The sequence below is a fragment of the Molossus molossus genome, unplaced genomic scaffold (assembly GCF_014108415.1).
Source record: "Molossus molossus isolate mMolMol1 unplaced genomic scaffold, mMolMol1.p scaffold_m16_p_14, whole genome shotgun sequence".
NCBI lineage: Eukaryota > Metazoa > Chordata > Mammalia > Chiroptera > Molossidae > Molossus > Molossus molossus.
The window spans coordinates 19,901,601-19,915,892 of record NW_023425349.1 but is presented as its reverse complement, the minus strand read 5'-3'; the positions used below and the strand labels follow the sequence as shown (position 1 = coordinate 19,915,892).

At 44.8% G+C, this 14,292-nt stretch overlaps 1 protein-coding gene across 1 annotated transcript; it reads right to left on the bottom strand.

Moving 5' to 3' along the window:
* Window positions 1–9,481: 9,481 nt before the first annotated feature.
* Window positions 9,482–11,708, bottom strand: LOC118630034 (lipocalin Can f 6.0101-like). Its single transcript, XM_036261736.1, has 4 exons — window positions 11,641–11,708; window positions 10,797–10,870; window positions 9,972–10,082; window positions 9,482–9,633 (listed from the first exon to the last, which is right to left on the bottom strand). The coding sequence occupies exons 1-4, from the start codon at window positions 11,706–11,708 to the stop codon at window positions 9,482–9,484; spliced, it is 405 nt and encodes a 134-aa protein (XP_036117629.1).
* Window positions 11,709–14,292: the final 2,584 nt, after the last annotated feature.

Genomic DNA, 14,292 nt, shown 5'->3' with positions numbered 1-14,292 from the left:
ATTGTCTGGGCAGCTCATGTGCCTCCGCTCCCTGATTCCAGCTCTTTGATTCTCCTTTAGAAAAAAGTGGGGAAACCCACTCATGCAATCCTTACATTAACGCCTTTCAACTTTGGCTGCACTCTGAATCACCTGGGGAGATTTTCGAAATCCCGGTGCACTCGCTTCTCACTGGGCCAAGCAGTCACAGGCTGTCCTGTGCGGGTCAGGGAACCACTGATGAAGCCAACACACACAGAGGGCCTGTGTCCGGAGCTGGGCACCGATTCAGGTGCTGGCCTTTGCAGTGACCAAAATCAGCTCCATGACTTCATGGCACTTACCTTCCAGCCAGTGGGACCAGGCTGTGAACAGCTCAGTCTGAGAGGCCGGTCGAGGAAGGTGGGGGAAGAGCACTGCTCATGCTTGGGGTTCAGAGGAGGCCTCTGTGTCAGGCGACTCACAGGGCCCAGAATGTCCTGAGCGGGGGGCCATGCAGACTTTGGGGGTGGAGTGTTTCCCACAAAGTGTTTCCCAGAGAAGGGAGTGCTCCCGGGTGTCTGAGGAACACGGTGTGCATGATGATTCGGGTTCAACAGAAACCTGGGGACCCAAGGCCGTGCTGAGAACCCCGGCAGCCGGGCCATGGCCGTCAGTGCGCGGCCTTCTCTCCGGGCCAGGCTCTCCTCAGCAAGCAGGCTCTCCCGTCCTCTGTCTTTCCTCACCAAGGGTCAGCCAGCCCTCGGCTCTCATCCTAGGAACCAAACAGACCCATCCTAAATGTTTAGTAAGCCACAGAACGATGTTTCAGAGACACTAACTTTTAAGAACAACTGCTGGCATCTTGATGGGCCTGCTACCAGGAGCAGAGTTTCAACTCAAGTCTGTCGCTGGATCAGAGACTCAGATGGCAGAGTCTCCTAAGCTGGTCGGGAGACCTGGAGTCTTCAGTATTGCTCTTGAAACCCCAAATAACCGCAGCTGTCTGGTTTGACATTTGCTCTGGAAGTTTATTTGCATTTATCTGCACTCCCGCCATTCAGCGCTAAGTCATTCAAGGGGAGCAATAAGAGGACAACTTAGAAACATCTCCTTAATCCCACAATTACATCATTTAATGGCCATTCCATTGAAGGCGCTCTGATGGGTTCGATTTAACAAACTTGTGTATTTGGGGGACAATGTAGCACCAATAACTATAACCAATGGCAGTCAGGGGAGAGGCCATTGTACAGAGAAGGGGCCAGCAAATTTTTTCTCTAAAGGGCCAAATAGGAAACAATTTAGGTCCTGCAGTCCAAGGGGCAAAATCAAAGATATTATATGAAAATAGAAAAAACACATTTCCATATTTTAAAATAAAATTCAAAATAAAAAAATGAGTACAATTTGTTTTTGAAACTATAGATCTATTACTGAGAGGGATGGATTAATTTCTTGAATAAAATTTTTGGGAATTTGCTTCATTGGGGTTGAAAATAGTGTTCCTTATATCACATTGATGCAAATGTCTTGGCTCATGGATAATACAAAAATAGGCAGTGGGATAGATTTGGGCTATGGGCCACAGTTCCATACCAACTTCTGGAGTATAGAACATGGTTTCAATATTTAAGTGCCTTGGGAGGTTCTGTCTAAAGTTACAAGGAGGAGGGGAAAAAAAGGGGGGAAGAGAAGTATGGGTATTGAAAACAGTACCTTGACAAGATTTGCTATAATATGATCATATATCTATAAAATCAATAGAATCCACAAATTATTGAACCTAATTTTATTATAACTATAAAAACTCATAAAGGCTGCTAGAGACATTATATTACAAAAGTCAATAGCATTTCTCTATACCAGCAAACACTCAGGATAATAACTGATGGGTAAGAAAAACAAACAGCTTTTCACAATGATGGAGCCCAAAGAAAAGAAGGAAGCCCCTTCCCTTTCCTAAGGTGAAGCCAAAGCAAAGGCTTTGAAGGCAAAGAAAGCAGTGCTAAAGGCATCCACAGCCACAAAGAAAAGAGATATCCACACCCAGCTTCAGTGGCCAAGAACACTGGGGCTCCAAAGGAAGCCTAATACCCTCGGAAGAGCACCCGGGGAGAAACAAGCTTGACCACTGTGCCATCATCAAGTTCCCCCTCACTACTGAGTCAGCCATGAAGCCGAGAGAAGACAACAGCACACCTGTGTTCCTTGTGGGCGGCAAGGCCCGCATGCACCACATCACACAGGCTGTGAAGAAGCTCTAGGACATTGACAGGACCAAGCTCAACACCCTCATCAGGCCTGGTGGAGAGAAGCAGCATATGTTTGACTGTCTCCCAACTATGATGCTTTGGGTGTTGCCAACAAAATTGGGGTCATCTGGACTGAGCCCAACTGGCCAATTCTAAATAAAAATTGTACACTATAAGACACACAAACAAACTGGTGACAATGTATAGGAGTTAGCAACCAAGAATACACAAGGAGACTACCAAGGACAGGATTTTAAAACTCTAAGAAATGACATAGGAGATGATCTGAATGCATTGGCAGACACGGGGCTCCTTGGGGTTTAGTCCCGTGAGCCACCTGTCAGCCTTCTGACCTCCAAAACTGTAGTAAAATAAACAGGGCTGTTGGAAGCCACTGAGTGTGTGGTGATTTGTTCCAACATAAAGAGGAAACTAATACAGGACCCGTTTCTCCTGCCTGCTGGATGCCAAGAACAGAGCTTCCCCACTGTGTTTCTGATACGCAGGCAGAGCTGACTCTTGGAAGGAAGCGCAGCATGCAAGTTCTACCGAGTCATCCCAGTTCACCCTGCCTGCTTTGGGGATATTCTCCGTGGCGCTCTTTGCAACAGGCTCATTTCCCTTTCTTTAACCAACTCAACGTGTTTTCTGACCCTACGGATGTGTTGATGGACAGTAGGTGTTAGCAGAGTGCTATGGACTAATGAAAAAACAACTTAGCTTTAATTTAAATGTCATGATGGAAAATCCCCACTGGGCCTTGGCTGTGAGCTTGGCCCTCGAGTCCCTGAGCAAAGTGACCCAGAAGCAGTAGCATAGCTCCCGCTGATGGCTGATTCCTCCATAACTTTCATTTGATCCCTGGTTTTATTAGACACTCTGGAAAATTAAAATATAGGCTTGAATTGTGAATGTCTATGTGTCCTTTAGTTGAAACGATCACTGATCTGGGTTGACGTGAACAAGATGATGGGATACGTGGTACCAGCTGTCATGTCCCATAGAAACACCTGTTTAACAACCACTCGTGGGTGAGGATGCCTTTATGGGAGTCCGGAAGGACAACTGAGAGGTTCCAGCACCAGGTGAAGCAAAATAATCCGACATTGATGTACTGAAGAAGGTAAGAAGTTCCCTTTACCTGTTGCACCCCTCTCCCAAGGTGGCACAGCGTTGGCATCACTGGGAGCTTGTGAGAATCAGAATCTCAGGCCCCAGCATACCTGCTAAGTCGGAGGTAGCAGTGTTTCAAGATCCCTAGGTGATTTCTATGCACACTCTGAGAAGTACTGCATTATTACACATACAGGAATTCATAAGTAAGATATTGCCTTACTCTGTGTGTTATTTACTCTTTATGTGAATGGTGTCATACTGCACATATCTATCCTCCAATGGTTGGGTTTTGAGATCTAAACATACTAATATAGATTTAGTACATTCTCTTGAACTTGTTGAAGAAAATTCACGTTCATGTGGCTGATAATGAAATCTGTTGGGAAATGTATCTATCACTAGTATTGACATGGTGCAATCAGGTATAAATGGAGATGGATAAAGAGTCTTAACACTCTCCACTTCTAAAAATGCACCCATGTATTTCTTTTTTATCCTCACCCGAGGACATTTTTGCATTTATCTTCAGATAGAGAGGGAGGAAGATAGTGAAGAAGAGAGAGAGAAACATCGATGTGAGAGAGACACAATGACTAGTTGCCATCCACACAACCCCAACCGGGGCCGGAGACAAACTGCAACTGAGGTACGCGCCCTTAGTGGGAACCAAACCCGGGCCTCTCTGGTCCACAGGTTGACACTCTAACCGCTGAGCCAAATTGGCCAGGGCGTGTATTTCTTGGGGGCGTTATGGCCACTGGGGAGGATGTTCTTCCCAAGGAAAAGCAATGAACTGTTTATCGCTTTAAGACTAAATTTAATACGCCAAGGAGAAAGCAGTGTTTCTCAAGTCCTGATGTGTCAGGGTCCATGAGAACTCTTAAAGCAAATTCCACCAGCAAGGGTACTGTTAGATCAACAGGGCACCTGTACAGATAGGACGACTCATTCTTCCCAACTTGGATTGAGCTTTATATTCTCATATAAACTAGCAGCAAACCTCTCCAGGCTTTGATCTTTATAAGGCATAAGTGGTTGCATATTTCAGAGTCCCATTAGTGGACCTAGATCTTCAAAAACAAGTGCAACGTCTCGCTTTATCATGAGTATTATTAGCCAAGGATTATTAAAAGAATATGGGATAGGGTGGAGAATTACTAGCTGAAATGATTGAGGGAACCTAAAAAATGGGGCCAAGTTACTGGAGGAAGGACGGTGTTGGGCATCAAGGATTCTGCTATCACACACTAGAAAGCTGATAAGTCTCATTCCATGCTGGGAAAACATTTGGTCAAATGTTTTTTTGCTGTGCATTGCTAAAGAGACCATGTGCTGACACAGGCTGCAGAGCTTGGAGAAGCAGAAGAAAAGATTTGGGGTGTTGGAGTATTGGTATTGTGTTCATGACTTCTTCCAGCTTTCAGCAAAACTTGTGAGAGGGTAGCACTCGGGCTACCGCCAATCAGGCTACAGGCAGAATGAGGGGTTAGCACAGCTTTGCTAAGGGACACCCCTCTGCTTGAAGCCTGCCTCCAAGTTGAATGAAGGTCACTACTTCCTTACCCCAAAGTGAAGCAGTTGTAAGTAGTGCCTGTAAAGTGGAAGTCTAGTCTCAGAGGATATACTGCTGCTGCCATGAAAGGTTGCATTCCTACTGGCAAAGAGGAGATTACTGGCCCATTCCACCCCAAACCATAGTTTTAGATGGCCACCGTTAAATTAAGCAAAGGAGATGTAGGTAGGGCATAAAGTTCAATATAAAAAATACCAGTTTCCCAGCCTAACTCTATGTCTAGTAAGAATTTTGGTGCCTGGTTATCTGCACACAGAGAAATCAAAAGGCAAATGCATCGAAAGTCTGCTAAGTTTTTGAGGAATTTGCACTGCCAAAAAAATTTAGGTCTGTCCTATAACAAATTATGTGACTCCTTAATCTTCAAAATAATTTATCTGAGCCTATCAAGCAAAAGGTGGTTGTGCCATGGGAGCTAATGATAAGGGATAACCTCCCAGGACCAGGCCCACAGAGGACAGTGGACACAGACTATGCTTCCACCACATTCTCTGATCCCTTTCTCCTTGCAATGCAGCTTGGGCTACACACGTGAGGACAACGTCCTAGGGTGAGAGGAGAAACAAGATAGAAACTGGGTTCCTGAATCACTGTGTGGAATAGAGTTGCCAGCTAACTTGGAATGTTCACTTCAGATTGTTCTTGGGAGAGTGAAATTAATTCTATCTTCATTAAACCATACTAGATTATGGTTATGTCTCTCTCTCTCTCTCTCCATATAATTTTTTTAGCAGCCTAGTTAGATAAACTAATGAAATGTCCAAAGATACTTCTCTTTCCCCACTAGGCCTGTTCCGCCACCTGAGTAAAGGAAAAATCAATTCTATACACCCCACTGCTCAGGCCAAAATCCTTGTAGGCAACCTGTGTCCTCGCCCCTACAGATTACAGAGCATTAAACCAAATCCTGCATTTGTGATTTAGCTTGGTACTTCCCAGAATTTCAGGGCGCACATGCATGGAGTGGGCCTGATTTCTAGTCCTAGAAAGGTTAATACCCTTCAAAGAAAGACCACCAGGAACATGTCTGTAGTTGCAAATATTGGCTTTATTATCACAGCTAGGCAGGATGCTCATACTGAGGAACCAAGGGTGTCTCAGTCATAGCAGATTAGGATGAACCTACGATAGGGGAAGATGTAAGCAGGCTCTAGGGTGGGTGCTGTCAGAAATCAAGGGCAAGTCTATGATTGAATATATCCATGAATCTTATTATAGGGAGTGGAGATCAGCAAGAGTATAAAGTTCTACTTGACAAAGAAGCAGCAGTCACTCACTTTAGCCGAGAGAGGGAAATGTGTTTGGATTGTACAATAATGTGGTTTTAATTATCTGATTGACCTTGTCTGATGTTGATGTTTTATGAGATTGTTTATGTCCAACAGAACAACCAGGCCCACCTGTGACCATCAGGCCAGCTTGTGACAGCACTGAAGCCTAGCTGAGGGAGTCAGGCAGTTCCAGGAGAGCAGGGCCTGCTCTTTTTTCTTTCCCAAGTGAGTAGTGGAGCCTCCTTTGCAGGCCACAGACAGTCAGCTTATTTCTGTGACCCCAGGTGAGAGATGGGAACTGTCTCAAGTCATTCGGGCTCAGCGCCTGCTTCTCAGAGGTCTGCATCTTCAGTCCACCTCCCCACCTGACCATTGTGAAACTTGCCCTCAACTCCGCACAGGTGACCCACATCTGCCCTCAGAACCCAGAGGACAGTACTGCTCTGGCCACATCTTCCCTATCTCTTTGTTTTTCCTTTTCTTTTGAAAATGATTGCTCTACTTCATTTCTGATCTACAGACAACTTCACCTATTGCTTTGAGTGTTCATGCCTCATTTGCAGAAAATGTTTGGGATTGAGGGGTAGGTTTCAGAGTGAGTTCAAGCTGGCATCTTGACCTGGGAACAACTGAGGGTCTTTTTGTGTTCCCACTTGGCTATAATTTCCTGATATGTGACACTAGCCAGCCATCTCCCATCATCAAAGTTGATTTTTTACATTCATTGTTATAGTTGTTGATATTCTAAACAGTCCCAAGGATCTTCTAGATCATACCCTCTGGGCATTAGCTATTCAATCCCCTTAAATGGCAACATTTTAAAAGGACAGGTCCCAGCATGACTGGTTGATATATTTTTTTAACCAGATTTTCCCCCTCTACTGATTTTTAGTGAGAGAGGAAGTGAGAGGGAGAGATAGAAACATTGATGAGAGAGAGCATTTATTGGCCGCCTCCTGCATGCTCCCCACTGGGGATTGGCCCCACAATCTGGACATATGTCCTGACTGGGAATCTAACTGGCGACCTCTTCATGTATGGGTTGATGCTCAACTACTGAGCCACACCAGCCGGACTGGTTGACTTTCTTCCTACGCTTTTGCCATATGTCAGCAAACCAGGCCAAATGAGTAAGTCAGGAGAAAAAAGCCTGAGTCTAACATTCTTCTGACGTGGAAGCAAAGTGAGATATGGGGAGCATCAGATTCTTAGAAAGCCTCTTGTCCTTCAGTTTATGTTCATAATGGCTGACTGAGTCTTTCTTCATCATGACAACCCCAACGCCATGTTGCTCTGTTGCAGCACACATGTGCATCTTGGACACTGTTTTATCATCTGATGTAAGGAAAGGATTATAAGTAGAGGAAGAACTTTGTGGAGGAGGGCCTTTCTCCAAAGCCCATTTGCTTCCCCATAAGCTCCCCCCAAAAAAGTTAAAGCCCTTTTGCCTTTTTGGTGCCTCCTGACCTCACCAAGTACAGATTGCTAAAGATCGCTATTGCCCACACTTCCTGGCTTCTCATTTAACACGGTCCCAGTTAAGCCCTGGTTGAAGGAGGTTTTCCAGAGCAGGAAAGGACACTGACTGGCTCATAGAGCAGATGACAGAGGGAAGCTGGGATCTGGAGGGGGGTCCTAAATCATGGCGACCGGTATCAGCCTCAACAGCATCTCTCTCTCTCAGTACCCCCTTGAGAAATAAATTCTGGGATGGGGCAAATTGTGGGGCAACTCTCATAGTTTACTTTATGGGGTCACTAAACATAGGCCAATCAAAGGACCAACAGCTTCACAGGGACAGAGAGTGATGCCGGGGAAAAAGAATCCTGAAACTCAGGGAAAACTCTGAGATGCTAGAGGACTATTATGGCCAAAGGGGGTTCCCTCACCCATTGCTGTCAGCCCAAGGCCTCTCACATACACAAAGACAATCACATGACTGCATGACTAATCATTTATTGACCATGTACAGGATGTCCTATTCTTGTCAAGTTCTCCTGGGTAAGGCAAAGAGAGTCAGGAATTTGGAGAAAATTTTGATTCTTGGTGAGTTGATGAGTCTGTCTAGACAATTGGAGAAGATCCTAAGATTCGGAGATAATGCCTTCCTGGACAATGTGATGAAAATCAGATCACAGAACTTGTCACAGGATGACACGGGGACCATGGAACGAAGATCCGGGAACTCAGGTGAGGAAGCATTCACTCGGCACTAAAATAAGCACAGAGAGAGAGAACACAGAAACCATGAAGCACTCCCTGGATTGAAATGAAGAGATGGAGAATTCTTATTGCAGAGAAAAAATGGTGAAAAAATAGATATCAACCTGTACTCCAACCTATGTTTTTTTGCCAGAATAGGGGGAAGGAGGGCATTAAATCAATAGCTTGTGTTTTGTTGTCGTTTCTTTTTATTGCTTAACCTTTCCTCAACTGAGTGTAGGAAAAAGAGAGAGGAATCAATGAAGGACCCTAGGCTAGTTTCTGCCATTCTCAGCATCCAGTGTTTGGAGGAATCACTGATAAAGTGAGGAAGAATGGCAAAAGCCACAGCCACCTTTTATTAAAGGCTGACTTTATACAAGCCATCAATGCTAAGACTTTCCCATGTTATCTGAATAAAGCCCCCCAATAAAGGTGAGGTGGGAAACACAGGAGGACATTCAGAGCCTATTTTCCAGGTGAAAGACACAGGAAGGTCAGACAGCTGTTTCCAGATCAGAAGTGAAGGATGTGCAGAGATGAAGGGAAGACCGTATTACCCGAAATTGGAGGGTGACACCACACATTTTGGCCTTGGCAGACGGACAAAACACAGAAATGTACTTGAGTTTCATACTCACACCCTAGTACTCCTTTCCTAGTTCAAAGTTTAAGTCTTAATGATTTTTAGGACATTATCAGTTACCAAGGCCTCTTCACCAGCAGGATATCCACACAGTATCTCCGTAAGGTACACATCATTGTCCTCCTTTTAATTGCTTAGGCCGTTTGCTCTAACGCTCATGGAAGGAGTAGGTCCTGAACCCAAACCCCCAACTCTAAATTTCAAGCTCACCCCACAAGCTTCCTTACCAAATTATTGGTATTGTAATATTTGGACACAACCCCCTAATGGTGTTGGAAGGCAGTGATCCCTGGCACCCCCTCTCCGTCACACATCACCCACCTGGAGTCCTGGGCTTCATGGCTCCCTCGGCCCTGGAGACAGCGATCTGCAGAGGCAGAACAGAGCAGTCAAACTCCATCTCGTTTATTTCCCAGAGAGCAACCAGATGATTCCCCAGGTTTCTCTGGGCTCTCTCCATTCAGTAACATGGGGATTTAGGCAGAGAAGACCAGAGATAGATACACGTACCGTCATCAGTCAGGTCCAGTATGTTTTCCTCAGGAATTCCATATTTTTGGCAAAGTTCTCCAAACCTCTCCTTGAGTTTTTCATCCACATCTGGTTTTCGGGCTGTGGGAAGAGTGACAGTAACTGCTGTGTCTTGTGTCTTGGTCATGGGCTCTTGGGGTGGGGGAGAGGCAGATGGATGGCACTGGATGGCACTGATTGGTGCTTAGGCAGAAGTTAGGGATGGGCTATAACCTGTCCTGAATTTGACATCTTTGAGATATCCTTCTGCATGAGGAGAAATGTCATCACCTTCCCATCACGGAGCCTGAGGGATTACCCCAGGTGAGCACCTCTCTTCAGAGGAGTGATATCCCAGGATAAGATTGGAAGGACTACTTGGTTTGTGGGTTTCCCTGTCTCCCCACCCCAAGATGAGTGTCAGATTAAATATACTGTACCATAGAGTCCCATCATTTTGAATGTTTTCAATTTGTTGTAATTAATGACATGAAAAATAAAATAGTCATTGTACTCCACTTCAACTATGCGAAATGCATTGAATCCAGCATCTGTGGAGGAAACAGAAAGAACACAGCTCAGAACTTCTTTGCTCCATGAGAAGCAAGTGAAACTCTAACCTATTACTCTCTCTCACAGAACAAATTCAAGTGCATATCCTGCGGGAGACAAAGAACCCAACTAAGGCCTTCCATTTTTGTCTCCCTAGGCTTCATCTGGTGACTTCTAAGGGTAGAAGTGACTACTGGCAGAAATTCCACTGCTCCTCATTGACCACTAACGGTAGAAAATTTCAGCCAGAGTAGCAACTTCCCCTTAATCATCCTCCCTGAGGCTCACCTACCTCCCAGGGCCATCTCTGCCAACTACGTGTCTCTGTTCCGTCTATAAGCCCACCGGCATTATATACCCAGCACTCTATCCGAGCAATGTGCTGTGGCAATGGCCACCAAAAATCAGCAGAAAGTGAGCAGCTGTCCTGACAATTTACGGGGTTTTTGTGTTTGTTTGTTTTTGCCATTTTCTTTGGTTGCAGCTGGTACTTGTAACCAAATTGCCATCTTATTCTGATGGTAGTATGTGCCAGGCATTGGCTTTTACACACAGGGTTCTCCCAAATTGAGGATGTTGGCTATTAGATGGCCCCTTTATATTACCTAAATAAGCATTGAACAGGAATTGATCAAGATCCTAAAGATATTGGGGTTTAATACATTTCTTGAAGTTGGAAGCAGAATTTACAAAGATACTTTTTGTATACTTACAGACAACATAACATTTATCATTCTTTGAAATTTGGTCACAAAGCAAAGAAACTCCAACGCACTTTCCACTGACCCTGTAAAACAGAATGAACTGATGCCCAAGAGCTGTTGATGGGTCGGCTCCCTCACACTCCATGTGTAATGTGAGTGTCTGACTCCAACTAACTGTTCAACATTTTTCATATAAATTTGAACCTGCTTTTATTTGCCTTATTTCACTTTATTTCATACTTTTAGAGAGTCTGCTACCATATCACTATCGCTCTGCCCCCACCACCCCTAATGTTCTCACTCTGGCTACTTGTCTAGATGATTAGCTGATGGCTCAGACGTGCCTGCCTCTCAGGTGAGTGCCCTACAGACAGCGCCTCACTCGGTCCTCACACACCCCAAAACAATGATGACAAAGAATTATTATCCTCTTTTACCCAAGGGAAAATTGGGGTATCATGAGATTAATTTTCACGGTCACACAACTAGCAAAAGATAATTTCAAGAGATAGATGAGCTGTTGATCCCCAAGCCTATGCACTTAACCAGGCTCTCTTCCCACACTACCTGTGATCCTGATACATCTGAATCTCTTACCTCTCCTGCCCCCAGTTGCACTCATTCCTGTCACCAGTCCTTATCTCTGAATCTAGAAAATAGGCAAGTTCCTCAGTTCCTATATCAGTGCCAGATCAGTGACTCTGATTTTGGATACAGGCCCACATGTGTGTGTATACTTGCACGTGTGTGTGTATGTGTTTGTGTTGTGTGTGTGTGTGTGTGTCTGTTTATTTGTTTAAGACCATACACAAGCTTCTGTTTTCCCTTGCTCAAGGAAAACAGGCACACTTACTTTATATGAAATTTAAATATCAGTGAAGAGTTGTCCCAGGCTTCAATTTTGTCCACAAAACCCCTCATAACACTATTTTCTTCTATTCTTTCTTTGACATCTGAGGCCAAGAGTATGGTATACCACTCCCCTGAAATCTGCAATAAATCAGTAAATGATTGGGAAGAAAAGAAGAGAGGGGATACCACATGAACACTTGTCTCCTTGAACTCTGGCCCATGGGCCAGGACTCATAGAGATGATGTCAACATGGAATTAGAACACAGGTTAATTGACACCACATGTAAGGCTCTTTCCACTGTCCCTGCAGTGAGAATGGAGATCTCCAACACTTGCCACCATTCCACATGCTCCAAGGTCAGAAACCACTCCCTTTGCTTGACATGTCAAGAATCTCATGGCCACCTTGCTTCAAAATTTCCCCAAACCACCCCCAAAGTCAGAAGCCCCTTTGCTACCCCAACTCTACCTTTGAAACATCAAGGTTTGTCACGGCTTCATGGCTTCCTTCATCATGGGCACAGACGAGAGTCAGCCCCAGACACAGCAGCAGCAGCTTCATCTTGGGAGGGACGCTACTGAATCAGCTACAGTCGCTTCAGTGAATCTTTCCCTGATGGTGGCTCCACTCCCCAGCTCTCTGTCTTTATATTCCTTCTGGGTCCAGTATTTTGTCCATGGGACATCAGCTTTTTTCCTCCTACTGTATGACTGTGTTCATTGATGAGAGGCCAAGATTGTTCCTGTCAATCTCATCTCTTTTAGATCTACTTAGTGACCTGAAATTACTCAAACCACACACACAAAAAATAGTGGGTGCCATCAAAGGCTACCTTTTGGAACTAGAATTAACTGTGAAATCAGAAAGCTAATTATGTATGGCAGAAATGGATTAGAATTGGGAAATTAAAGGTCTGGTCAACCATGTATCACCACTCATACACTGTGGAAACAGGTGAGTTACTCCATTTTAACTAGCCTCAAAAACAAGGCAACTATCTCTACCAAAGAGGTTAGTACCTATCACAAAGCTTTCAGATGGAGTAGATTAGAAAAGGGTTGGATAAAATAATGTCTTTAAGTATGGTGTCTGGCATTGAGCACATTTTAATTCCTTTTTCTTGTTGTCTGAGTTCAACCACAGTGAATGAACAAATGTTTAATCACTACGTATACCTCGCTATATACCATAGTCCCCTGAGAGAAATAGAGAAGTAGAAGATGTCATCCCTTTCTTCAAGCAACTTGCAATGAAGATGAGGAAATGTTTTAAATACTCAACAAAAACTTTTTACTTCAAGCATATGAAGTAACCCAGCAGAGTGGGACCAAGTTCAGACAATTGTGGGTCAGAACAAAGGTTGATGCTGAGGAGGTGATATCACATAGAAAGTGCTTAAGAACTCAGACTTTGGAATCATGTGGACCTGGGCTTCATTCCTATCTCTGTCATTTTGAAGCCATGAAGACACATTTAACCTCTCAGAGTCTTAGTGTCCTCCTAAAGGAGATAATGGCATCTGTCTATAGATGCTGTAGGGATTCAATGGGATGATGTGTGTGGAACCTTGAGAATAATGTCTGGCACAATTGGGTGGCTGGGATCAGATAATTAATCCTGGGAGGTGGGTCTTGGGAGGTCCTGAAAATTAGGCTGGGTATAGGGAAATGGACAGCATGTGTGGTGGTGGGGTGGGGCTTCCTGGTGAGAGGAATGCTGTGATTTAGGGTCCTGTACCCCCAGCTGGTGCTCATTTCTGCCTTGTGCTAATGGTCCCCTTCTGCACACCCCAAAACAGAAAGAGGCCAATGTCATGGGAGGAGCTGGGCACAAGGCCGTGAACCTAGAATTATGGTATTCTACCTGTGGCCTGCTTTCAAAAGTCACCCCAGTCCCCACGTGATTAATCCTAGTCCATGCTCCACCACTATCCAGTCACTGGTATTTGAGGTCTATGTAACCTTAGGCACCATGTGTGGGCTATAGGCCGTCCTCCCCAAGAGAGAGGACTGAGCTTGACAAAGGGTGGCCAAGGCTGTGCACTTCGTTTTGTCTAGCTGCGTCTCTCCAAGAATAGATGGCAGCCTGTGAGCAAGCAGGTGTGCAAGGTGACCTGGCCTATGATGCTGAGGGGAGAGTCAGCCACCACTGCTGCCCACCGTGTCTATCCCATCCCACCACCCCTCTGAGCTCGGCACCCACATCAGAGGGCCATATTGCAACTGTCTGCTCTTGGCAACATCTTTCTTTTCACTTTTGTACCTACTGTAGCACCTGTATAGTATCACCTTTGGAATGACTGTACACCATACCCTATATTAAAAGCCCAATGTATTATTGTTATTTGAAGGAACCTTATAGGAAGTCTGTTAGTAAAAAGGACTATTACTTTTGGGAAGTGACCTCCTGATCTATATTACTGGGTCGCAGGAGTAAAGAGAGAGCAGCGGACTGAGTGTATGTTCAGAAGCCTATGTTGTGGATGATCTTATCTGCTAAGATCTGAGTTGACTCTTCCCCAGCATGTTATTTACTCCATTTCAAATCTTCCATGTTTTCGGTGATCAGTGTAAGCGTTGCCAGTACAGCCTGTGAACATCGAGACAGCAAGGTCACTACTGCGCAAATACTCAAGAGATGTGAGCAATCTC